This window comes from Leuciscus leuciscus (genome assembly GCF_965113295.1).
Source record: "Leuciscus leuciscus genome assembly, chromosome: 12".
NCBI classification, from domain to species: Eukaryota; Metazoa; Chordata; class Actinopteri; order Cypriniformes; family Leuciscidae; genus Leuciscus; species Leuciscus leuciscus.
Genome location: NC_138736.1, coordinates 14915408 through 14940643, shown reverse-complemented (window position 1 = coordinate 14940643; position 25236 = coordinate 14915408). Strand labels below are relative to the sequence as shown.

General features: G+C 37.2%; 1 protein-coding gene across 3 annotated transcripts in view; it reads left to right on the top strand.

Moving 5' to 3' along the window:
• eya3 (EYA transcriptional coactivator and phosphatase 3) overlaps positions 1-23531 on the top strand; it is a 28397-nt gene extending 4866 nt beyond the window's left edge. The window contains exons 2-19 of one of the 3 annotated variants that reach the window (XM_082186370.1): positions 1709-1832; positions 2439-2488; positions 4336-4439; positions 8293-8376; positions 8476-8545; positions 9665-9774; positions 9998-10135; positions 10376-10455; positions 11053-11233; positions 12041-12210; positions 13072-13155; positions 13272-13361; positions 13442-13500; positions 13689-13849; positions 14201-14315; positions 17160-17281; positions 20026-20126; positions 20948-23531. In XM_082186370.1, the coding sequence (XP_082042496.1) occupies positions 1800-1832; positions 2439-2488; positions 4336-4439; positions 8293-8376; positions 8476-8545; positions 9665-9774; positions 9998-10135; positions 10376-10455; positions 11053-11233; positions 12041-12210; positions 13072-13155; positions 13272-13361; positions 13442-13500; positions 13689-13849; positions 14201-14315; positions 17160-17281; positions 20026-20126; positions 20948-21028 (1833 nt within the window). In that variant the 5' untranslated portion in view covers positions 1709-1799 and the 3' untranslated portion in view covers positions 21029-23531. Of the gene's footprint in view, positions 1-1708; positions 1833-2438; positions 2489-4335; positions 4440-8289; positions 8377-8475; positions 8546-9664; positions 9775-9997; positions 10136-10375; positions 10456-11052; positions 11234-12040; positions 12211-13071; positions 13156-13271; positions 13362-13441; positions 13501-13688; positions 13850-14200; positions 14316-17159; positions 17282-20025; positions 20127-20947 lie in introns of all 3 variants that reach the window. The other 2 variants (XM_082186369.1, XM_082186371.1) reach the window with 2 other exon arrangements.
• The last annotated feature ends 1705 nt before the right edge of the window (positions 23532-25236 follow it).

Here is a 25236-nt window from a genome sequence, read left to right as displayed (position 1 = left end):
GACACGCATGTGCATGTGTTGTGCTCTCGTGAACGCGTCAACAATATTCTTTGTTCAATTATAATTGTATAGAAAAAAAATTTATTTTACTTAAATGGAATTATTGCCAATTAAATTCAAAATGCTTAAAGGACAAGTATAATAGAGTTAAATGTTGGTAAAAATAAGCGTTTTCATACTTTTCACGAAATTAACCAAGGAAGAAGTTTTCCTCCATTTACACTAATATAACAACAATAATTAAAACATTTAATCATGAAAAAAAAACGGAATAAAATTTGAGTCAATTAATTTAAACCAATTTCCCCTTATGCCATTCCAAACATAATGAAATGTTTAGAAAAATGTCTGTTTGTTTGTTTTTTGTCCGTACAGGGAAAGTCACTGGCCCAGTGTTGTTTTGGACATTGACTTTCATTGTATTAGTAATAACAGAATTACCCATTTTTGGGTAAACTATCCTTTATAGACCCCTTTTCAGTTAGTAAACATGGTGACATTTTTTGTGGGCGGAGCTTAGGTGGAGGCAAAGCGATTCCTCTGGCCGCTTCACTTGCTAGTTAGCAAGTTTTGTTAGCTTGTTTTTTAATGACTGGAGAAAATCCGATTTTATCATAATGTATAAGGTCACTCACTGTCCATTACAGTGCAATTTTAATGATGTGAATATTTTCTAGAATTTTTTTTTTCCAGATACAGCAAATTCATTTGTCAACTTTATGTATTTGATTATTCTTTCTTACCAGGTTCTTCAAAAAGTCTAGTCACAATCAATCACAACAATGTATACAATCATAGATGATTCACAAATAATCAAAATAGTTTAGAAAACATAATGCGATAATTTCAAATTGGAGCCTTTACACCGTCGATTCTAGCACCCAACAACACAAGATTATGACATTTTAAGCTCCTTATATAGCTGAATCTGTGCTGGTTTGTATTGGCTGCCTCCAGTTTTCCCTTTGATTTTGCCTCCGCCATGACGCAATTGTGACATCGGCGCAAAAAGGGTCTATAGATTGTCTGTGTAACTTTCTAAATTTATTTCAGATTTTTTGGTGTTTTTTCCATTTCCATATCACTTTCCTGGGACATTGGGCTGTATGTTGCAAAAACATTGCTCAGGGCATTATGTGTTTTACTAAACATTGTAGTCCCATGTTTACATGAATGACGCTTTGGTAAGCGTCTGCTAAACTGGCTCAAGTGTAAGTGAGCGTCTGACCTGCTTTTCCCTTTCTTGCTTCATATACCAATTAAATAAATGCGGTTTAAAGAAGGCATGAGGTGAATAAAATTAGGTTAGATCTTATCCTCGCCCACCCTTTGGATGTGACAGCTTGCGCAGAAACACCTAATGCCTTTTTGATATAATCAGGAAAAGCTTCCTAGTTTTCACCAAATGTAGGTTAGTAAACATGTAAGGAGAGGCGGACATCTAACCCAGGCATGTGCGCTGAAGAGTGGGAAGGTACGGGGGAAACATCTGGTGCTTTTGTGGGGCACCTCACGTGCCGGTGCCGAGCTCACCTGCCACGAGGGTGAGAGAGGGATTAGGCCCCGCAAGCACCACTTGTTCCCCTGACTTTCCCATGATACTCAGCACCGTGACCGCGCACACAGACAAATGACAAGGATCAACCCCAGTGAGGTGGAGAGCATATATAAAGCTGTCTCACAGTGTTGGCTTATGTCTTTCGCGCAGGGCCTTGGCCAAAGCAGAAGCAGCGGCAACTGCAGAGACTGACGGCGTGGATTTACTTGGGCGGACGGTGAAGACGTCATCTTTCGCAGCCATGAACGAGTCGCAAGAGGTGCCTGAGCTACCTGTGAGTACACTGCACTGATATCTTTCATATTGTCCATATGACTGTTCAAAACACAAATTTCATCATTCATTTGAAAATACATTTTTTCAAGCATGAAAGTTTTTAGTAAAAAAAAAATACATGTAAATATAGCTGTTTATTAATATGTATTGTTATATTGTTTCACTTAATCACACCAGTACAGGAATGAAGAAAGATTCATAAGTAGCTGACAAATAGAATGAATTTCTTCTTGTTCGGCATCAAGACATTTATTTTAGGTGCATTCTAAGCGCCTTTTAGCTTTTGTATTTCATTCAAAAATAGCCCTGCAGTCTGACAAATGGGAAATTGATGAGGACTTTTCTTGAGTGAACTGCTAAAAAGACTTGACTAGTCGACTAGTTGATTGCAAAATTTCAGTTTAACGTTAATGAAATCAGTCGTTTTGCACAACCCTAATTAGTAGTTTTAGATTATGTAAAGCATGTCACACTACCGGATGCTTCTGTCACTGCATGAAATGCTTCACATTATTATGTCAAATGCCATCAGCCACTGTAAATAAACACGCTGAGAGACGTAATATATAAATGTATGCTCTTTTTCTCTGTTTTGATTGAATAGACAAAGAAAGCTCGGCATGATCCAGAAGTGAATCAGGAGGGTGATTCACGGTAAGTTCATATGCATTTTCATTACAGTGTAAGGTTCATTACATATTTTCATATGCATTTTCATTATAGGGTGTGGTGTGTTTCATATTTTTATGTGTAGCCTGCATATAGGCTATAGCATACTAGTTAAAGGGATAGTTAACCCAAAAATGAAAATTAGCTGTTCATTTACTTACCCTCAGGCCATCCAAGATGTAGGGGAGTTTTTTTTTTTTTTACTTCTTTACTTCAGTAGAACAGTAAATAACATTTTTAGCTGAAACTGTGGTCCTGGCCAATCTTTAATGTTATGAGACAGCGTTTTTTGTTTGTTTTTTTCAGGACAAACTTTTAAGGACTTATTTATGGATCCAGATTTTTTTTTCCATTTTTTTTTTTTTCACAAGTACATTTAAAGAATATTTTATAGAATTGTACTCATTTTGTACATGTACTTATTTTTGTGTTTGTTTTTTGTCTAGGTTTGTTTTCATTGTATTGTACTTATGATATTATGTTGTTAAATGTTTAATATGTATCTGCCATGTAATAGCCAGTGATGCTGATATGGCAATAAACTCAAATACTATTACTACTATTGAAACTGTGGTCCTCTGTGATTCATATAATGCAAGTCAATAGGTGCCATCACTTTGAGATGAAAAAAAAAACGTATGCAGACAAAACAAAATTAATACCTGCGGCTCCTGACAATACAGTGAGGTCTTAAGAAGCGAAACAATTGGTCTATGCAAGAAACTGAACATTATTTACAACATTATTTTTTAATGATTAGACTGCTTGGATGTGAACATGCTATTGTAAGCAGTACAGATACAAGGAACTGGATATAAGATCATAATCTTGCTCTATTACTGTTGTGCCCTTGAGCAATTAAGGGGAAAGAGAAAGAACAAAGAGTGTCTTGTCAGATTAAAGCATAATGTCATTTGATGTCATATTTAACAAAATGTCAGACATGTCAGAAAATATTTAGTATCAGAACAGCTAGCTACTCTTTTGGCCACTCATGCGGAATCTGGAAGCTGACCATTTTCAAACCAAAACTCAGAGGCTCATTTCATGTTTCATTTTTGTGTTGTTATACATTAAAGGAACACTCCACCGTTTTTTGAAATAGGGCTTATTCACCTTCTTTCCTACATTTAGATAGGTGGGCAAATGCATTTTTGTCTCAGTGCATGCATTGTTTTAGTTTGACAGGGTTGGCGCTAGCTTAGCTTAGCATAATGAATGGAATCCTTTGTTGCCAGCTAGCATGTCCTGAATAAAAGTGATATATAAAAAAAAAAAACCCCACCTAATTACTTCTTGTGGCCTGCGTATTCACAACAAGTACAAATAGCGATGCAGATTAACACTAGGCGATTTCCTATGCAGATTTTGACTTGGGACTATATTAGGGGGAAGCACAGGCGAAGCACTGCTACTTGGGCGCAGAGATATCACGCCCAAGTAGCAGTGCTTCGCCCTGTGCTTCCCCCTAATATAGTCCTTAATATTTAAGTTAATATCTGCCTAGGAAATCGCCTAGTGTTAATCTGCATCGCTATTTGTACTTGTTGTGAATACGCAGGCCACAAGAAGTAATTAGGTAGGGGTTTTTTATTTTTTATATCACTTTTATTCAGGACATGCTAGCTGGCAACAAAGGATTCCATTCATTATGCTAAGCTAAGCTCACGCCGACCCTGTCAAACTAAAACAATGCATGCACTGAGACAAAAATGCATTTGCCCACCTATCTAAATGTGGGAAAGAAGGTGAATAAGCCCTATTTCAAAAAACGGTGGAGTGTTCCTTTAAGAGAACAACAGGATACATTTCTAAAAGTCGTTCTTTTGCAGTGTGGTTGCTAATGACAGCAGTGACTCCCCAAACCGGGACGAATCAACAGCACAGTCAGAAGTCAATTCATATCCACCATCATCTGTTGCTCACTTGCACTTAAGTAAGTAGGTTTCTGCTTTAATTTTCATCATCTGAAATACTTTGTTTATTTTAGGGTGGTAAAAGGTGCAAACAAGTTTTTTCCTCCTCCATCAACTGTGTTTCAGTTGTTTTAGGTTGGTTCTTGTTTATGCATTGTGTGGTTTGCATTATTCCCCTGTCTGTTCATTCAGAGTGTTTGCATTTTTAAAGGTTGTATCAGCGATATCAGGCCCAAAAAAGGCCCAAATCTTTCCTAACGATCCGCTAGCTGCCCACCCCATAATCAGGCCGTCAAAAAAACGCGTCTCTGTAGGCAGCCTAGGCTCTGAGATCTGCACACAAAAACAATTGGTTTCACCAACCACTCAAAACCAAAATAAATAGTGTTCCAACCAATCACCGACAGGGGGTGGGTGTTCTGAGGTTTTGCGCTCGTGACTCCGACTTCGTGTGCAGCCGTGCATGAGTGCAAAACCTCACAACACCCACCCCCTGTCGGTGATTGGTTGGAACCAGTGATGGGAATAACGGCGTTATAAATAAACGGCGTTATTTTTGTCAGTAACGAGTAATCAAACTAATTACTGTTTCCTCCGTTACAACGCCGTTGCCGTTACTGTCAATAAAAATGCGGCGTTACTATAATTGAGCTCACTGAAGCGGTTTTCATCCGAGTAGGCTCTCTCTGTGTGTGTGTTTATGAGGCGCCGGACTGGACGAAAGTGAGGCGAATGCCGCGAGCCAGCGCGCTCGACAGTCCGCAAGAGAGACCGAGTGTGTCTGAGAACGCGCTCGACAGTGCGCGAGAGAGACCGAGTGTGTCCGAGAACGCGCTCGACAGTGCGCGAGAGAGACCGAGTGTGTCCGAGAAAGCGCTCGACAGTGCGCGAGAGAGACCGAGTGTGTCCGAGAACACGCTCGACAGTGCGCGAGAGAGACCGAGTGTGTCCGAGAACGCGCTCGACAGTGCGCGAGAGAGACCGAGTGTGTCCGAGAACACGCTCGACAGTGCGCGAGAGAGGCAGAGTGTGTCCGAGAACGCGCTCGACAGTGCGCGAGAGAGACCGAGTGTGTCCGAGAACGCGCTCGACAGTGCGCGAGAGAGGCCGAGTGTGTCCGAGAACGCGCTCGACAGTGCGCGAGAGAGACCGAGTGTGTCCGAGAACGCGCTCGACAGTGCGCGAGAGAGGCCGAGTGTGTCCGAGAACACGCTCGACAGTGCGCGAGAGAGGCCGAGTGTGTCCGAGAACGCGCTCGACAGTGCGCGAGAGAGGCCGAGTGTGTCCGAGAACGCGCTCGACAGTGCGCGAGAGAGGCCGAGTGTGTCCGAGAACACTCTCGACAGTGCGCGAGAGAGGCCGAGTGTGTCCGAGAACACGCTCGACAGTGCGCGAGAGAGACCGAGTGTGTCCGAGAACACGCTCGACAGTGCGCGAGAGAGACCGAGTGTGTCCGAGCAACGAGCATAAATACTTTATTTATAAATAAATTACACATTTCAGCATTTGAATAATCTCTGTAGCATATTGGTGTCATATGCAATGTTTTAATTAGTTTATATAGTCTTACATAAACTCCAAAATAACCTGCAGGGAACATGGCTATTTGTTTGACCGGTTGTTGTGCGGCAAACACGACTAATTTGGCTAAAATAACCTCTGATGATGACGTTCTCTGTAGGTTATAAAAATAAAGCCCCAAAAGATTATATTTTATTATTATTATTTATGTTGGTACATTGTTCAGTATTATATTGAGAGCACTTTTTGTTAAACTTAATATTGTGAGGAAGAAAATACTTCAAGTAGGCTATACAGAATGTCTACCAGTTGTAAAGGTGTGTGAGTTTTATCATTTTAATGATATGCACTAGTGTATGTGTATGTAGGCTATATTTTCTATTACTATTTATTTATTTTTGGTACATTTCTTAAGAAGCATGTTCTTAATTCATTTAACATTTCATATTGGGGGTATCCAAGAAATTTCTTATATTTTCTTTATATATATATATATATATATATATATATATATATATATATATATATATATATATATATATATATATTTTTTTTTTTTTTTTTTTTTTTTTTTTTTTTTTTTTTTTTTTTTTTTTTTTTTTTTTTTTTAAGTAACGCAATAGTTACTTTCCCTGGTAATTAGTTACTTTTGTAATGATATAATTCAGTTACTAACGCAGTTACTTTTTGTGAGAAGTAACTAGTAACTATAACTAATTACAGTAACTTACCCAACACTGGTTGGGACACTATTTATTTTGGTTTTGAGTGGTTGGTGAAACCAATTGTTTTTGTGTGCATATTTCAGAGCCTAGCCTCATTTATGTTTGGGCCTGAAATCGCTGATACAACCTTTAATAAAGCCGGTTTTGTTTTTGAATCTCAGTCTTTGTGTCTGCTGACCACATCGTTGCACTTATTTATATAGCAAAAAAAGAAAAATAATCTTTAAATATGACGATAATATCGCATATCATGATATTGAGCCACTCAAAATCCATGCAAGGGGAATTCCTTCACCGCGACAGCCCTAACCATTTACCAATATTGTGAATATTGCAATGATTTTAACACCTTTTTTATTTGTCCATTAAAGGGATAGTTCACTTTGAAATTAATTTTTGGAATGTTTTAGCTTACCTCAAAGGCATCCAAGATGTAGGTGTCTTTTTTTCCGCAGTAGTTTCAATTTTTATATTTTTAGGTCAAACCGTTCTTGTCTGTCAGTCAAATAATGCAGGTCTATGGTCACGGTCTCAAAACACAAGCACAGAGTCCAAATTAAAACAATTCCCCGTCGTCCAAATTAAACAATTCCCCATCGTAAGTACACATTGATGGCCTAAGACACAAAACGAGCGGTTTGTGTGAGAAAACGAACAGTATTTATATCGTTTTTACCGCTTATACGCAGACATGTCCAAGTGATCTGATCTGACGTGTACGCAGACTGGTGCATAGATATATACACTAGATGTCGCCTTAAAGACATTCGTTCCAATGAACTGCCGTAGACAAGGCGACATCTAGTGTGTATATATCTATGCACCAGTCTGCGTACACGTCAGATCAGATCACTTGGACATGTCTGCGTATAAGCGGTAAAAACGATATAAATACTGTTCGTTTTCTCACACAAACCGCTCGTTTTGTGTCTTAGGCCATCAATGTGTACTTACGATGGGGAATTGTTTAATTTGGACGACGGGGAATTGTTTTAATTTGGACTCTGTGCTTGTGTTTTGAGACCGTGACCATAGACCTGCATTATTTGACTGACAGACAAGAACGGTTTGACCTAAAAATATCAAAATTGAAACTACTGCGGAAAAAAAGACACCTACATCTTGGATGCTCTTGAGGTAAGCTAAAACATACCAAAAATTAATTTCAAAGTGAACTATCCCTTTAAGTATGAGTGATAGTACCGAGATCACATTTCTGATTTACACAACAGGAGCAAACTTTTAGCTGAGATTTCATTTTTTTATTCATACTGTCCATATGATTGAATTGGTTCAAAACACTAATTTCTTTGCACGATTATTTGAAAATCTATTTTTACAAGCTTTAAAGTTTTTAGTAAAGTATATGTAAATATTGCTGTTTATTACTATGTATTGTTATATTGGTTCATATAAATTCTAATATTATATACCTAATCATAAATAATTACACATTTTAAATATATTTTGTTGTTATAATTGCTTTATTGAATTGATGGTTCATCTGATTGAAACACTTATGTTATTTTAGATAGATATTGAATATTGTCAAAAGACTGTAGTGCCCCACATGTATTTGTGTAAAAATATGTGTAAATATTATCCACCCCCTCAATGTCTCCAGCAGTGCCTGGGGGTCCAGAACAGTCAAATCAAGAGACAATATCAAGATCCCAGGGCTGTGTCACAGAAAATGCATATACTCACAATGGTAAGGCCCATTTACTATATCAGGACAAGAGATGCTGTCTTGCTCAGACATTGATTTAAAGCATAATACCATTGTTCCAAAACTCCCTGTTTTTAACAGCAGTGACGTGCAAAGACCTCACCACAACCACAGCCACTGAATATACCTCACAGATCTACCAAGGAAGCAAGTAAGTACTGAAAGTTATATTAAAACGGGTTAGTATTTTTTTTATTTTATATATACAATCAGTCATCTGTTTAATAAAACCTGAACTGAATAGTCTAGCATGTCATTTGGAATCAATATGGAATCATAATCGACCCTATTTGCTTGCTTAAGAAATTGACTTATTGTGCATGTACATAATACATCAATAAATGTTGTTTTACACACACACACACACACACACACACACACACACACATATATATATATATATGCAAAATGAAAATTAGCTTATGAAAATTAGGTGAAAGTTATGACTAGGGGTGAAACGATACCCTCATTCACGATTCGCTACATATCCCGATACTGAACTCACGAAATTATATTATTGTGATAATCCAAGACATATGGTAAAAGGTTAACAAAAAAATATATACTGTTGATTTAAAATGCTAAATTTGGTATTACATTGAGGGTGGAAATAAATAGGCTTGGACTTGGTGCTGGTAGCCCAATGCACAGGACAATGGTGACACCAGAATAAAAATATTCATGATTCTGAAACTGAAAATACAGAATAATTTGAGAAGAATATGCTTGCACTCTGTTACGCACTAGATATATTTCAAATAATGTATGACACTTTTTACTGGTAACATAAGACATTTGGCACTATAAGGATCCACAAATATTCCCCCATTGCATTATTGTACAATATATTCAACATTATATATAGTAGTTTGTAGTACTGACACTAAAACTCTGTAAACTTAAAAAAAAAAATTCTCACACAGTAATTTTTATTTTGGGTGAAGTATGCACAAGACAGATTGTCACTTCCAATGACACATTTACATTTTTGTATTGTAATATATTGTTACACCCCTAGTTATGACGTTTTAATGAAAGTTTTTTCTTTGAAATAACATGCACAGATGAATTGTTCATAACACCAGTAACATTATTAAGAAAGTAAATGGTGTCAGTTTTGAATACATGTTGACTAAGATCATACCACATATTGAACGGTTGGTTTAAGTCAAATTAAATATGTTGTCTACCCAGACTAAAGCCTATAGCAGCCTAAGTACAGTGGTGTTTTTGAATGTTCAGCTATTAACTCTCCTCCATTATTCTTCAGCACGGCTGTCACTGCATATGCCAGCCAAGTGGCTTTCCCCTCCCTGGGCCAGTCGACCGTATACAGCGGCTTTCCTCAGTCCGGCCAGACGTACGGACTGCCACCATTTGGTCTGTGCTTCACCCAGTTGCTGTCTGTGCTTTAATTCATCTGAACACTCATTCCACTTAAACTCTCACCCTGCATTCACACTGTACGCTGGCAGTCAGATCAGTTCACGTCTACATTACATCCAGTTCTTAACCTCCCTCTAATCACCACTTTCGTCTCTGCATCCCTTTTCTCCTCCACTCTTTGCCCTCTCTTGCGCCATCTATCCATGCACGGCCTCAGGCTCCATGTGGCCGGGCTTAAAGACAGAGTCGCAGCTACCCGAGGCGCCCTCTGTTGGCCAGACGGGGTTTCTCAGCTTCAGCTCAGCCTATACCTCAACCCAACCCAACCAGATCCACTACTCCTACCCCAGCCAAGGCAAGCCTGCTACTGCTCTCTGTGTGTGTCTCTACACGCTCTCTGCACCTCACAGCCTATCAATACAGGACCGCTGAGGACAAAGATCGGTCCAGTTCCATCCGCCAAAACCTTTTCATTAACACTCATACAGCATTTCATTCAGAAATATTTATCATGATCGCCAATCATTTTTAGTACTGAGCTGTTCACTGCATGTCTTTTTGGCATCCTTTATAATAATTATTCTTCACCATTCAGGTTCCTGTTTCACTACATCCAGTGTGTACACTAATATCCCCCCAGGAACTGCCGTGACCACAACCACTGGCACACATCAGGTGAGTGTGGAGAAAGGAACTCAGTACTGGAAAGGACAGAGTAACTCATTTGAGGATGCTGTTGATGCTTCTTGGATTAGATGCACACTTTATTTGACCTAAGTTGAAGTCATATTTTGCTATACAGGTTGTCTCACTTTAACTACACACTTCTGTAAGTCTGTAGATGCAATGCTCTGCTCATTTAGTTAGCTGATGTGGAGATGTCATGACTAAGACATTATACAGTGTAGAACAAAGTTATAAATGCAAAAACATCATGTTCTTGATCATGATATGTTACAATATACATTTTTTATGAAGTGATTAAAAAAATAGAAAAAGAAAATATAGATAGAAAAAAATTGATTCTTTTTTTGAATAGATTCTCAAATTTCAAACAGTTAATTATAATTTCAACCAGTAAATTTTGACAGACTTATTAGACTTCAGAAAAGTAGGTTGTTTTACATATTGAAATGAAAGCTTGAAACAATCAGTTTGCTTTGGTTACTTTTGTTGAACAAACAATGAACACGAATTTAATTTATATGAATGCTGTATATTGTTTCTTAAGAGTGTACACATTTCTGATGTCCCCTTTTTATTTTATTTTAGGAGTTTTCAAATTACAACTCTCTTGGCCAGAATCAGTTCTCCCAATACTACGTTCCTCCTCCCAGTTACCTGTCCGCTGGGCTTCCCAGCAATGATAGAGATGGAGCAGGTGTAGTGGCACCTGGCTATCCAGCCATTAAGACAGAAGGCAGTGCCTCTGCAAACCTGCCCAACACAACAGGTGTGTTATCATCATCATCATCATCATCATCATCATCTCTGTAATTTGCAGTTAACCTTTTCAATTATTTAAAACTTTCTATATACGAGTACTAGACTTTTTTTTTTATATATAATTTATAATGGTGTCAGTATTTTTTTATTAAGAAAATATTTTTATTCAACATGGACACATTAAATTGATCATAAATTACAGTAAATAAACTTATGTTACAAAAGCTTTCTAATTCAAATAAATGGTGTTATTTTGAACTTTCTCATCATCAAAGAGTCTTTGAAATAAAGAGTTTCCACAAAAATATTAAGTAGCTGTAAACTTATAATGGTAAGAAATGTTTTTTGAGCAGCAAATCAGCATATTAGAATGATTTCTGAAGGATCATGTGACACCAAAGATTTGTCACCACAGGATTAAACGAGATTTAAAAATTGTATTAAAATAGAAAACAGTTATTTAAATTCTAATAATATTTCACAATATTATTGTTTGTACTATCTTTGATCAAGTAAATGCAGCCCTGGTGAGCAACAAAAGACTGAGATGTTTAAAATAAAATATTATAAACTCCCAAATTTTAGTCAAAATGACTATTTAAAAAAAAGTTTAATTAATATATTAATTAATTCATATAATAATTTTAATGTAAAAAATACAAATAATTTCAATAGTAATTTTTAAGTTTTAATAGTAAATGCAAGCAAAAATGTTGCTCTGTACAGGTCCTGGTCTAGATCATGTTGTCATTGTGAATGCTCCTCATTCTTCTCTGGCTCTCACTGCAGTTCATATTTTTGCTTATTCCTCCAGATGCATCCCCAGGTGTGACGCTCCCAACTGGTGTGGCTCTGCCTGCTGGGATGGCCCTTCCCACCGGTGCACAAGACCAGGACGAGCCCAACCGCAAAAACCCTCCTAGCAAAGCTAAAGGCAAAGCCAAGAAACCAGACGGTTCCCAGTCCACAGACAATGACCTTGAGGTAATGCAGAAGCTTGCATAGTTTTAGAGACATATTCTAACCTCTAAAAAGGTATGCCCATGTGGAAACTAAATAGAAACCCCTTGCAACAGCAATGAAAAATCACTTGTACTTGCATTGCATTCTGACACAGTAAAGGTATAGTTCACCCAAAAATAAAAATTCTGTCATTTACTCACCCTCAAGTTTTTCAACCTGTATGAATTTCTTTCTTCTGCTGAACACTAAAGAAGATATTTTGAAGAATATGGGTGTTATGACCTCTTGTGGTCTAGGGTTAAAATAAGTAACATTGGGATTATGATTTGGAGTGATGGTGGTGGCAAGAGACAACACGAAACAAAGTAATGCAAAATAAGAGTAATTTATTATACATAAGTGAAAATAACTACAAAAAATGTGGATAATAGTAATAATAACGATAATGAAAATAAGCAAAATATTTACAGATCAAAGAAATATCAGATAAATAAGTAAACCCAAGAGAAACAGGGATGCAATTAGTGATGCCAAAGAAAAAGTCTAACTTGTAATTGAACCTCTAACCAATCAATTGATGGGCCTCATTGACTAGCATAGTGTGGGGGGAAAAACACTATGGAAGTTAATGGGTTCCATCAATTATTTGGTTAACGCCATTCTTCAAAATATATTCTTTTGTGTTCAGCAGAAGAAAGAAATTCATACAGGTTTGGAACAACATGAGGGTAAGTAAATGATGACACAATTTAAATTTTTGGGTGAACCATCCCTTTAAATTGAGCTTGCTTGGCTAAACAGAGGTCAGCTTTACAATTTATTTATATTTGCTAAATGTACAAAATAAAGTGATTCATGACACAAGTCTTTTTCTTTTCTCAGCGTATCTTTTTGTGGGATCTGGATGAAACCATTATCATTTTCCACTCTCTTCTTACTGGTTCATTTGCACAGAAGTTTGGCAAGGTACAGCAAATTGCTTTTTTTGTAATCTTAAAGGTATCTGCAGTTGATTTTTTGATCTTCTGTTATTTTCACTTTTCACATTCTTGTTGTTTTCTGGGATGGTTTTATTTATTCAGGACCCGGCAACAGTTCTCAATCTGGGTCTTCAGATGGAGGAGTTGATCTTTGAGCTTGCAGACACGCATCTCTTTTTCAATGATCTGGAGGTAAGTGTAGCGGAACACAAGGGTCAGTTTACTGTCTGTTAGATTCATGAAAATAACATTTACCTCTGCTGTCAAAACAGGAATGTGATCAAGTCCATGTTGATGACGTTGCCTCAGACGACAATGGGCAGGATTTGAGGTAATGAAACTTTAGCTTTCCAGCAACTTCTTACACCAGCAAATTGCTTTTCAATTGTGTTTTGCTTATATTCTCAAAACACACATATCGCTGTCATATTTATGACAAAGGCTATGTGTAAAAGCTCTTTTTTTTAATTGTTTTTTTATTAGTCTATATTGTATCTAATATTGATCATTCTGGCTTAGCAACTACAACTTCTCTAGCGATGGCTTTAGCGGGCCTAGTGCGGGCGGTGGTCCGGGTTCCACCGCAGCGGTACAGGGAGGAGTAGAGTGGATGCGTAAGCTGGCTTTCAGATATCGCCGTCTCAAAGAGATCTACAACGGATTCCAGGGAAATGTGGGAGGTGAGAGTGTGTCCCGTATCTCTATTTCAAACCCTGCTACACATTCATACAGGCAGGGTCCTCGCAGGTACTTAAAACATCTTAAATTAGGTTTTATCATTATCTTAAATATCTCTAAAGGGTATAATAAGTCTTTATTATCATTTCAAGAGGTCTTAAACTTAAATCTAGTCGGCACTATCAACTTTTAGGACTAAGGAGTATACTAATCTAATTTTTATTTGATGTGATATTATATTTTTCAAGACATGTGATATTATATTATACAAAGTCGAGTAGTATCTTTAAATTACTGCATATTATATATATTATAATATAATTTGTTTTAATGTCAACATTGCTGTTTTTTAGGTCTGCTGAGCCCAATGAAGAGAGACCTACTGCTCAGGCTTCGCTCAGAGATTGAGACAGTTACAGATGCCTGGCGGAGCACTGCCCTCAAATCACTCTTGCTCGTACAGTCAAGGTACGACTTACTAAACCTGCATCTAGGGCTGAGCAAAAAAAAAAGATTTTTCAATTACCGTTTGTTCAGAATATATATTTTTCTTTTCTTAGAAATGCATCTGAAAAAATAGGGTCGTCTTATATTCAGGGTCTAGACTTTTACATGTCAATAATACACCCACGTCAACAATAGGGAGCGCAAGAAGTCAGGCAGGGGAACCAGCAACTAAGGAGAGGTTATGATGCAAACTTTAAAGGGGTGGTTGATTATGATTTTACTTTTCTAACTTTAGTTAGTGTGTAATGTTGCTGTTTGCAGGGATGCAAACAGCGCGCTTTTCGGCGCCTCCCGCTTTTTTCACGTCAGTTTGGGTGACAAAGTCATCTGAAGCCATTCCATAGCTTAATGTGAGGGACAGAAGTCTATTTACATCATTAAAGTTTACGGAAACTCGTTTTCCCTCCTCTGCGGCTGTCAGTCATTCTCCATTCAGTATTCAAACCTCTGCGGTTACAGCAGGATGCACGGTAAAACTCTCTCCAATATGATATATTCACATTATAATGCTTGATCTGCAGAGAAAAGGCTGTGAATTTGCATAAAATGACTTTATTTTGTTGGAGTTTGTTGCTGTTTTTAAACGACTCGCTACCGTGTGCCTGTTAGATCACACACATCACAAGGACTATAAATACAAACGCACAATAACTGGAATTTAAAACTGTGAAGAAACAAATGATCAATAAACTGTTGGACAGATATACACTAGGATTTGTGCTCTCGACATTTCTTCGCTTTGTGCCGTGAACTTTTAAATGCGCACTTGTGCAGCGCAGCTCTCCGGACTCCATGTTGCTTTGAGCACATCATTCTGCACCCGCGATGCGCATACGCGCTTTGTGCGCTCTGTTTTGAAGCGTTTCATATTATCATGGTTTTGCGCACTGAAAGATTATTAAAAGCCTATATTTTTTTTATACCTAGCCTGCTCAATACATTTAAAATAAGCATAATTGTATATTATTTCTGTGTAGTGTAGGCTATATAAATATATACACTTCTGAATTCTTGACATTCATGTATAAATATAAAATTGTGAAATGTATGATTGACTGATTGAATTTTATAAGTATTTTGTTTTTATTTACATGTTTAGATTTTATAAAATTACTGTGCAGATTTTTTCAAGAATTACTTTTTGCTGCTGATTTATACACTCACTAAGTTTAATAAAAATACATAATAATACATTTATGTAATATTTAATGGTGTTAACTGTAAACTTACACTGCAAAATAACTTACAAAGGATTAAATTCATCACAATTATGTAAGTATCTGGATATTTTCCGCGGGGCGAGGGCTTCGATAACCTCTCTCTTTTTTGACCATACTTGTGTTTGCATCCCTGTGTTTGAGCTTATACCATGGTCTGGGTGAATACTCGATTCTGATTGGCTGCAGGGTGTGCATAAAAAAGTGATAGAGGACACCTAGTAAAGGTGTTCTGGTGAAACTGACTTTTTACTGTTCAAAATTAATAAATAAATGCGCTGGTTACATCAGCTGTGAGTAACCATAGCAACAGGCAGTCAAAGTATATCAAACAAACATCTAGTTAGCCGTTATACATAGCCTACTAATACAACAATGAGCGACTTCGTTATTTATTTGAACCTTTTTGGAGAATTTGACAACTTTGATGACTGGGATTGCCAAATTGCACTATAAATGGAAACGTTGAATTTAATTTTAAATAAAAAAAAGCTAGCATGATGGCAAATGCCCCTCTGTTCGACCTGATTAATTTATTTCCCTATATCTATAAGCGCAAATCGCTGGAGCAGAACGAATTGTGTTTCGTTTGTTTGTTGTTTGATTAATTGTTTTATGTGTAATATTATTTTTTTTTAAACTATGCCTACCTGTGTTTTAATTATAGGTTAAAAAAACGAAAGTGTAACGGCCATGGCTAGACAAGCCGAAATTAATAAATAAATGCGCTGGCTACATCAGCTGTGAGTAACCATAGCAACAGGCAGTCAAAGTATCCGTTTACAATTTATTGTATCAAAACAAAACAAAACTGAAGGGTTCTACGAGCTGAGCGGACTATAAATATCTCCGAAACCAAGTTATTGTTTGTAAAAACTTTAGATTTCGATTGTAAAACTAATTAAAATATAAACTAATGTTTTAAAAATGTGTTATTTGGCAAGTGACCATGGTATAAGCGGGTTAATGCCCTTCGAGGTGTCCATTGTCAGGTATTAATGGACTTCGCTGCGCGTCGGACGGTTCACGCCTTGCCGTCGTCCATTAATACCTGACAATGGACACCTCGTCGGGCATTAACCTTTACATAAACAACATCTGCAAAGTTACAACACTCAGTTCAAAGCAAAGGAAGATATTTGCTTTTAAAGAAATTGTTTTTTAAGGACTACAACAAACGGCTGGTAGGGACTACATACATGACATCACCAACCCTAAAATGTACATAAACCCCGCCCCCGGGAACACGATTTATAGATTATCATGACCGAATTTGCTAATCAATGACTAGAAGATAGTTAACTCCACATCAGCTGCATAAATTCTTCAACTAACCATTCAGAAATGTCCTGTTGCTTTCTACATGTTTTCACTTCTTCTTGAGTCTCTCCATCATTGTCTGACTCCGGTTTGAACATAAAAGGCTAAACGTTTTGAATTATCTTATATTTAAATCATCAGATCTGCCTCTAGGCATTATACACTGTGTGTGAAGTGCTAGAGCAACATGCTAAACAGGTTTCTCCGTGCGGATCTGTCAGCTTAAATGTAGTATACACGCTAACATTGGCTATTTGTTTGTTCACAGGGGCAGATGTATGAATATTCTGGTTACCACCACTCAGCTAGTTCCTGCTTTAGCTAAAGTGCTTCTCTATGGCCTGGGTGACGTCTTTCCCATCGAGAACATCTACAGTGCTACTAAAATAGGTAACAGTTTTGGTTTACCAAAAATTTAAATTCAGATCCTCATGTCATTCCAAAGCCAGATGGTCCAGACCAGAGCCATAGAGAGAAAGAGTTGCGACACTCTTTGATGTCGCCGCTATGGCTGTCACGTGGTTCATGTAAGCCCCAATAGTTCCAAAACATACCCTGGCTGTCATGTTCTTCTATGGGACAGACAGCAGCGATTGCATTATTGAACGGTAAATATAAAACACACACCCAAGTACTTTTTCAGCTATTATTGCATTTTGTTAATGTCAGTTTTGCATTTGGAGAAGTTTTAGGCTATATTTTTGGAGGGAAAAGCTTAGTGTTCATGTTCGCATGGGTATAGCACTGGCTTTAGCGGCTCTAACTTAACTTTTCCTTATCATTCATCTGATGATGGACGTCTCATGATGATATTTATTTTAGCACAACTGGGCTGTATTAGGCTATTGATTCCCGTGATTTTGCTTATAAATTCCGATTCAGCCATTAGCCTACCTTCGTGATCACGCGAAGAGGTCTGCCAGTGCCGTGGCGGTCCGTTCAGAATTTGCTTATAAGCTAGCTCACTTTTTGATGAAAGTGGCCACCCCCAGGACCACAACGTGAAACATGATCATGTTAAGACTAAGAATATAATTTTAAGATTAAGCCATACACATTATCAAAACTATAACAGATTAAAAACGAATTTTTATGCTTTTATGTTTGGGTATATATAGTGCAGAGTGAATTTTTTTCTCTATGGCTCTGGGTTAGTGTACAGTGGGTATTAGAGTAGGCTAAAAGTAAGGGTAGCAAGTAACTTAAGCAATTAACTAACAAAACACTTGAAGACAAATGAAGGTTTTCAAATAAAATATTTTTTATTAAACAATGGCAGACAACAAAAATGAGTGCTTGTGTGAGTGTGTGTGAACAAGAAAAACAAAAACCAGGGGCAGGTGATCCATGAAACAGAAACACTGGTGATGGCCATAACAATCCTAGAGGTCCAGCATTGTTCTCACAAGCCGCTTCAACTCAAGACAACAAAACATAATGAAAAGTTAGTATATCCCAAAAAATTTAATTAAATAAAAGTTGCTATAAAGGTGGTAGCAATTCATTACCGAACTCTTAGGGGCTGTTTACACCTGGCCACTTCATGCGTTTTCTCAGATCGGATAGCTATCCGATCGTGAAAAGACCAGGTGTAAATGCCCTCCGAAACGCATTCGAGACGGATTGGAATCCGATCGCTCAAACCACTTCAGGAGGTGGTCTGGGCCGCATTCCTGACGAAACTGGACAAGTGTAAATGCATCTGGTTGTTGAAACCACATATGTAAATTGTACTCCTCCCAAAAATGCTAAAAAAATAAACGTGTGAGAGCGTGTTATAGGCTATATGTAATGTTATAGCCAGATATGACGACGCTACTGGAACACGCATCACCGCAGATGAGAAACTGAGCATCTATTCATTAAGCCAACGTGCAAACTATCGCAAATCAAAGTGAAAGTAAGTCGTAGACGCTTAACACACAATCATCATCATTAAAAGTAAATTCTTAAGAAACGAAATGATCTTACCAGGGCTGTTGCCGCTCTCTTTTATTGCGGTCTTTGAAATTTTAGCTGATGATCAATAAAATGCAGTTCATATCTTTTGCTTTCGGTGACGTACACTCCATTAAATCTGCATATAGCGCGGGAATTGAAGATCGGATTTAAATCCGTTTCGCAAAAACACATTTATGTGACCAGGTGTAAATGGAATCGTTTTGATAAATCAGATAGCTATCCGATCTGAGAAAACACATGAAGTGGCCAGGTGTAAACAGCCCCTTACTGTCACAGCTGACGAAGTCGCGCTAGCTAGCAGGCAATGCTTGAAAATTGGTTGAAACAACCAACATAAAATATAAATAATTACGCTGTGAATGTACAAATGAAGACCAGTATAAGCATTGCAAAGGGCCTCTGATACAATATAGACAGTTGACAATTCGAAAGAGGTCGATATTTCTGCAACTTAACTCTGAAACAACTCGACGCGCAGCAATGTAAGTGAATGGTGTCCAACGCTCAAATGACAGTGTTTGGAACTAATCCGATCTTCAAATCCCGGAAGTAGGCGGTTAAAAGCGCCACCATTTTTTACAACGGAGGTCTATGGGAGTGTCGCAACTCTTTCTCTCTATGGCTCTGGTCCAGACTTGCAGAACACAAAAGGAGACTGTTAAAGATTAAAAAAAAAATGTCATACTGCTGTTTTTTCTATACAGTGACCAGGGGCTGTTAAGCTCCAAAAATGTAAACTAAACTACAACCGTATAGACCTGCAGCTGTCAAAACATTGTAAATAAACATTTCTACATACTTTTGACAAAAAAATCTGTGGAAAACATGGGTTGTGGCAATAATACATCACTGTGTAGACCATAAGATGTCATATGTCTTACGTAGACTTGGAATAAAGGCTAAGCTCATTTTGGAGCTTTCATCCACTTACATCATTATATAGAAGAGTAGTCACAATATTCTTTGAAAATTCACCTTTTGTTTCAGGGTATTACAAGTTAAATGGTTTTGAACAACCATGAGGGTTAATACATGATTCCAGTATGTTCATTTTAAACATCCTCTCCTTTTAAAATCATTGGTATCAAACTGAAACTGAGCACAAGGGGACATTTACACATGGTATAGCTAACATTTGTTAGAGTAACACTGAATGACTCGTCTGTTAACAGGAAAAGAGAGTTGCTTTGAACGCATCATCGCTCGCTTTGGGAAGAAAGTGACCTATGTTGTTATAGGGGACGGCCGTGATGAAGAGTTTGCTGCAAAGCAGGTACAATACCAGCATTTGGACATACAGTATTACATAATCCTGTCAACGTGATCACATCACAATATAATACCTCATATTATGCAATTGCCAGAGATTCCTAATGATACTGCTATTCAGGGGTTTTCAAACTTTTTTTCTTTCAAACTCGGATCTAAATTATTTACTTAAAGTATACCCTGAGGTACACTACCGTTCAAATGTTTGGAGTCAGTAAGATGTTTTTGAAAAGTCCATTAAAGCAGCATTCATTTGATTACAAAAATTCAGTAATAACAGTTGTATTGTGAAATATTATTACAATTTAAAATAACTTTTTTCTCTTTGAATATATTTTAAAATGTAATTCATGTGATGGCAAAGCTTAATTTTCAGCATCATTACTCGTCAGTGTCACATGACCCTTCAGAAATTGTTCTAATATGCTAATTTGCTGCTCAAGAAACATTTCTTACTATCATGGTTGAAACTGTTGTGCTGCTTCATATTTTTGTGGAAACAGTTATACTTTTTTTCAGGATTCTGTTCAAAAGAACAGCATTTATTTGGAATAGAAAACTTTTGTAACTTTATTCATGTATTTAATGCCGTTTGATGCATCTGTGCTAAATGAAAGTATTATTTTTTCCCCCACAAAAATCTTTCTGACCCCAAACTTTTGAATGCTAGTGAATTGTCATGTTTTGACTCTCCCAGTTCAATAGGGCTGACACAAAGTTTCACAAGTGTTGCTTTATTGTATTGATTTTACATTTTATTGGGCAATTCTCTGAAATTTATTCTATGTATTTGTAATCTAACAAATTTGCCCTATCACTGTTTAGCACAACATGCCATTTTGGCGAATCTCTTCTCATGGAGACCTGATTTCCCTTCACCAAGCTCTGGAACTGGACTTCTTATAGATTGAGTTGGAGCTAAGACAAGGATCTCTCCGTTTGCACCCATCAGCAATCCCATCCTTACCCATCGAATCAGTGGAGCAGCTGAAGTAGAGTCTGGAATATTAGCGTTCATAGACAAGAACTCAAGAAGATCTGTGACACGACACGATCTCAAAAGCCCTCCACTCCCTCAATGGCAGCTATCCTCCCCCTAGGTTGAACCTTGCACTGGGACAACACCACCATACGTGCAGAAAAGAGGAAAACACTGTCTCCCATTCTCACTGCATCTTTCTCTTGGAAAAAGGATGTAGCTTTACCATCTTCAACGAAACTGGATTCACCAAAGGAAAAAACCATGACCAAAAGTCTGCACTGACACAGAAACTTAGGAGTGAACTTAGTTCTCTTTTCTTTTTCTTTTTTTTCAAACTTTTTAAAGGGCTGAAAAGTAAGTTGGAGTCATTTTGATTTGCGCTCATTCCAAAGGTCAGGATTGGTTCTTATGAGATGGCAGGTTACATGCTTTAGACGCCTTCAAGAAATGATGCATTTATTTCAGTTCTTAAAGCGGATCACAGACGTGACCCGTTTAATATCTGTCTTCAGATGGTACCTACAGGGTTTAGCATAGATCACATTTCATTTTTACTGTATCTATATGAGTTTTCCTCAGTTCCAGGGGTCTGCATGCATTTTTATCCTTTATACACACTTAATTTCTGCTTTAAATTGGGCAATATTACAAATTAGATTGTGACAAAGGGAAACCTTATTTCTTTCAGTACATTTTGTTTTTTCTTGAAAGAATTAATAACACAAAAATGAGAATTGTCATCTTTTGCGTTACTTTTGTTCCAAACCTGTTTGGATAGGCACAAAAGGAGAATATTTACGCTGCTCTTTTCCATACAATGAAATTTTAATGGGAAATGGGGGCTTTCGAACTCCAAAAATCACCATAAAATAACTAAAAGAAGTCAAATACGTCTACCGTGTTATATAATTGAAGTCATATGATGAGCAACCTGCCTAAATCTTTTATTTTATTTTATGAATGACTTAAGTTATTTACAAACAGCCTTCCCCTTTGCTGTAGCTCTTAAATCTATTTCAGTTGTAAGACTGAATCAACTGACAGAACACATTCAATTGAGATTTCAGAGCTATGACAGAGGGAAGGATTTTCAATGAATGGCATACTAAATTTGAGGCTGTTTCGAGGACTTTTGGATTGCAGTAGCAAAATCCCTACTCTCTTTCATTAAATGGAAAAGAGCAGCTTAACACCTTCTGTTTTGCGTTCCACAGAAGAAAGTTATAGGTTTGAATCGACATGAAGGGTAAGTAAATGATGAGAATTTTTGGATGAGCTATTTCTTTAAAATCCATATAAAGGTGTTGTTTTGAGGGAAACTTAAGCTCCTGGAATTAAACGTCCCATTATAAATGTATCTGTTAAATGTGTAATGCAATTACGAGCCACATGAACTAACTGCATTATTGTCCCCTGAGGTAAATCGTGTGGCTGAGTGGGATTTTGTAATATTACCTCTTGCATAAAGCCAAAATTACCCATGGATTTGAAGCTACGGGGCCCCAGCCTGTGACCTTTTTCTTTCGTTCATATGTGTTTGGGAGGAAAAACTGTGTGATAGTGTGCAATACATTTCTGATCAGTGATAAATGATTGTTTCAATTATGGTTGAAGGTGGTTTTACGAGCATCTTGGGTCTAATATTCCCGGCCGCTGTGAGATTGTGACTGAACATTACTGAGCCTGAAGAAAAAGCATTTTTACTCAAGCAGCTTTGACAATTAAGAATGTGTACTCTTCATTTGTTTGCATAGATGTGCGTGTCTGTGTGTTTCTTTTCCTGTACATATTTAATATTGTGCCTTTTAAATATAATCACCATTCAGTAAATGTATTATCTTAAAGGGGATTACTGAGATATGACAAACATATGCAATATGACAAACATATGTTTGTATTGTTTGTTTTGGTGAAGTGTTAACTTTGACTCAAAGGCCTATGCCGTTATCCGTCATTTTCTTTAAGTTTGGTACTTTTGATGTGCGCCGACTTCATCTCTGCATAAATCATTTTCCTCCATAACCCGGCCAATCAGATGCTGTTATTCTTTCACTTGAATCTCAAAAAAATGCTCTTCTGGTGCTTTTTTCTTCTATGTCCTACTTTGTTTCCTGCATTTTTCAGGAAAAACAAAACAATGATCTAGTCCCTGTATACTGTCTTTTATCTACACCTAATTGAAGATGCATGACTGTATCATGAGATTTAGGGATTTGTTACTAATGCATAGACAATCAAGGGATGTAGTAGCTCTACTAGCTAGAGAAAAAGTGCTCGATCTAGCCCTGGAATTACGCTTGAGCTCTTAGGTTAGTTGGCGAACCTCTGGCATATTCAAACAAACTGGATGGAGAATTAAATATCTGTACCTACACTGTTTCTGGTTTTGTGTAAGTGAAGTTCATTAAATACTTTGTGGCTGGCCTACTTGCTTGGCTTGTTTATCTCTCTGACTCATAATTGTCTGACTCAAAATGTCTTTAGCATAGAGTTCTTATTACAGAAATAATTTACTTTAAAAGAACAATATAATGTTTTTGGACGCTTAATTGCATGTTAGTTGCATTTAAATGTAAATGTATTGTTCAAATGTATATTAAATGCAGTAATCTGAACTTTAGGGTGCTTTTTTGACCCACTTACTAAAGTACATGTATGTTAATTATTGTTTTTGAAATAAGGATGAAAATCACTATCAAATGTACATTTAAAATATATTACCTTTAAATGTAATAATGTGTAACACTAAAAATTATTTAGTTTACATGTTCTTTAGTATATTAGTCAACACTTAAAAATAAGTACTTTAAAAAGCATGACAAAAAAAATAAAGCACTTTTGAAAAGTAAATGTGTATAAGTCTAGTCATGAAAGCGTAATAAAGTGGACTTATTTTTTCAATATCTGTAAGTACAAGTTTTTTTTTAAATATACTTCTAGGATTTAAAGTAGAAGTGCACATTCAGTACAATTAACTGCACTTCTTTTTCACTAGGGATATGTTTCAATAATGATTTAGTTTACATCCACAGTATCTGTGAAAAGAAAAGGTTAATAGTACATTTCTTGAATTAGCAGAGTTGGATTGAAAAGAGCTAATAGTCAAGTCAAGTTTATTTGTATAGCGCTTTTCACAATACAGATTGTATCAAAGCAGCTTCACAGTATTAAATTAAAATAATACAACAAAGTTTGTTTCAAGAGGAATTTATTGATTGATAAAATTAAATTAAATATCCCCAAAATATCCCCAACTGAGCAAGCCAAAGGCAACAGTGGCAAGGAACCGAAAAACTCCATCAAGTGACCTAATGGTGTCCTAAAACTCCATCAGGTGACCTAAAAAAAAACCTTGGGAGAACCCAGGCTCAGTCGGGGGCCAGTTCTCCTCTGGCATTTATGAGCTAGAGGCCGGATTGTAGTTTGAACTGTAGGATTATATGAATGCCTGGCTGAAGAAATGCGACTTTAATCTAGTTTTAAACTGGGAGAGCGAGTCTGAGCAACGAACAGTATCAGGAAGACTATTCCAGAGTTTTGGAGCCAAATGTGAAAATGCTCTCCCTCCTTTGGTGGTTCTGGATATCCTAGGTATGACCAAAAGCCTTGAATTTAGTGATCTTAAAGAGCGCGATGGATTATAGGGCGATAGAAGATCCGTTAAATAGACTGGAGCTAAGCCGTTTAGGGCTTTATAAGTCAGTAGCAATACCTTGTAATTAATACGGAACTTTATAGGTAACCAATGCAGTGATGATCAAATTTTCTTGATCTCGTAAGAACTCTAGCGGTGGCATTTTGGACTAACTGTAGTTTGTTTATTGAGGATGCAGGACAACCAGCTAATAAAGCATTACAGTAATCCAGTCTCGAAGTCATGAATGCATGAACTAACTTTTCTGCATCAGAAACTGATAGCATATTACGTAGCTTAGCAATGTTTCTAAGGTGGAAAAAAGCTGTTTTTGTACTAAATACAGTACCCCCCCCCCCCCCCCCCCAATATTTATACCATGATCACAATATCAGGAGGCATACCCAAACTTCAATCCCCCCAATGTTCAAACCAAATCTACGCCCTTGGGTGCAACCACATCCAATGTTCTAGAGAGAATGTTGCTCATAGTGCTTG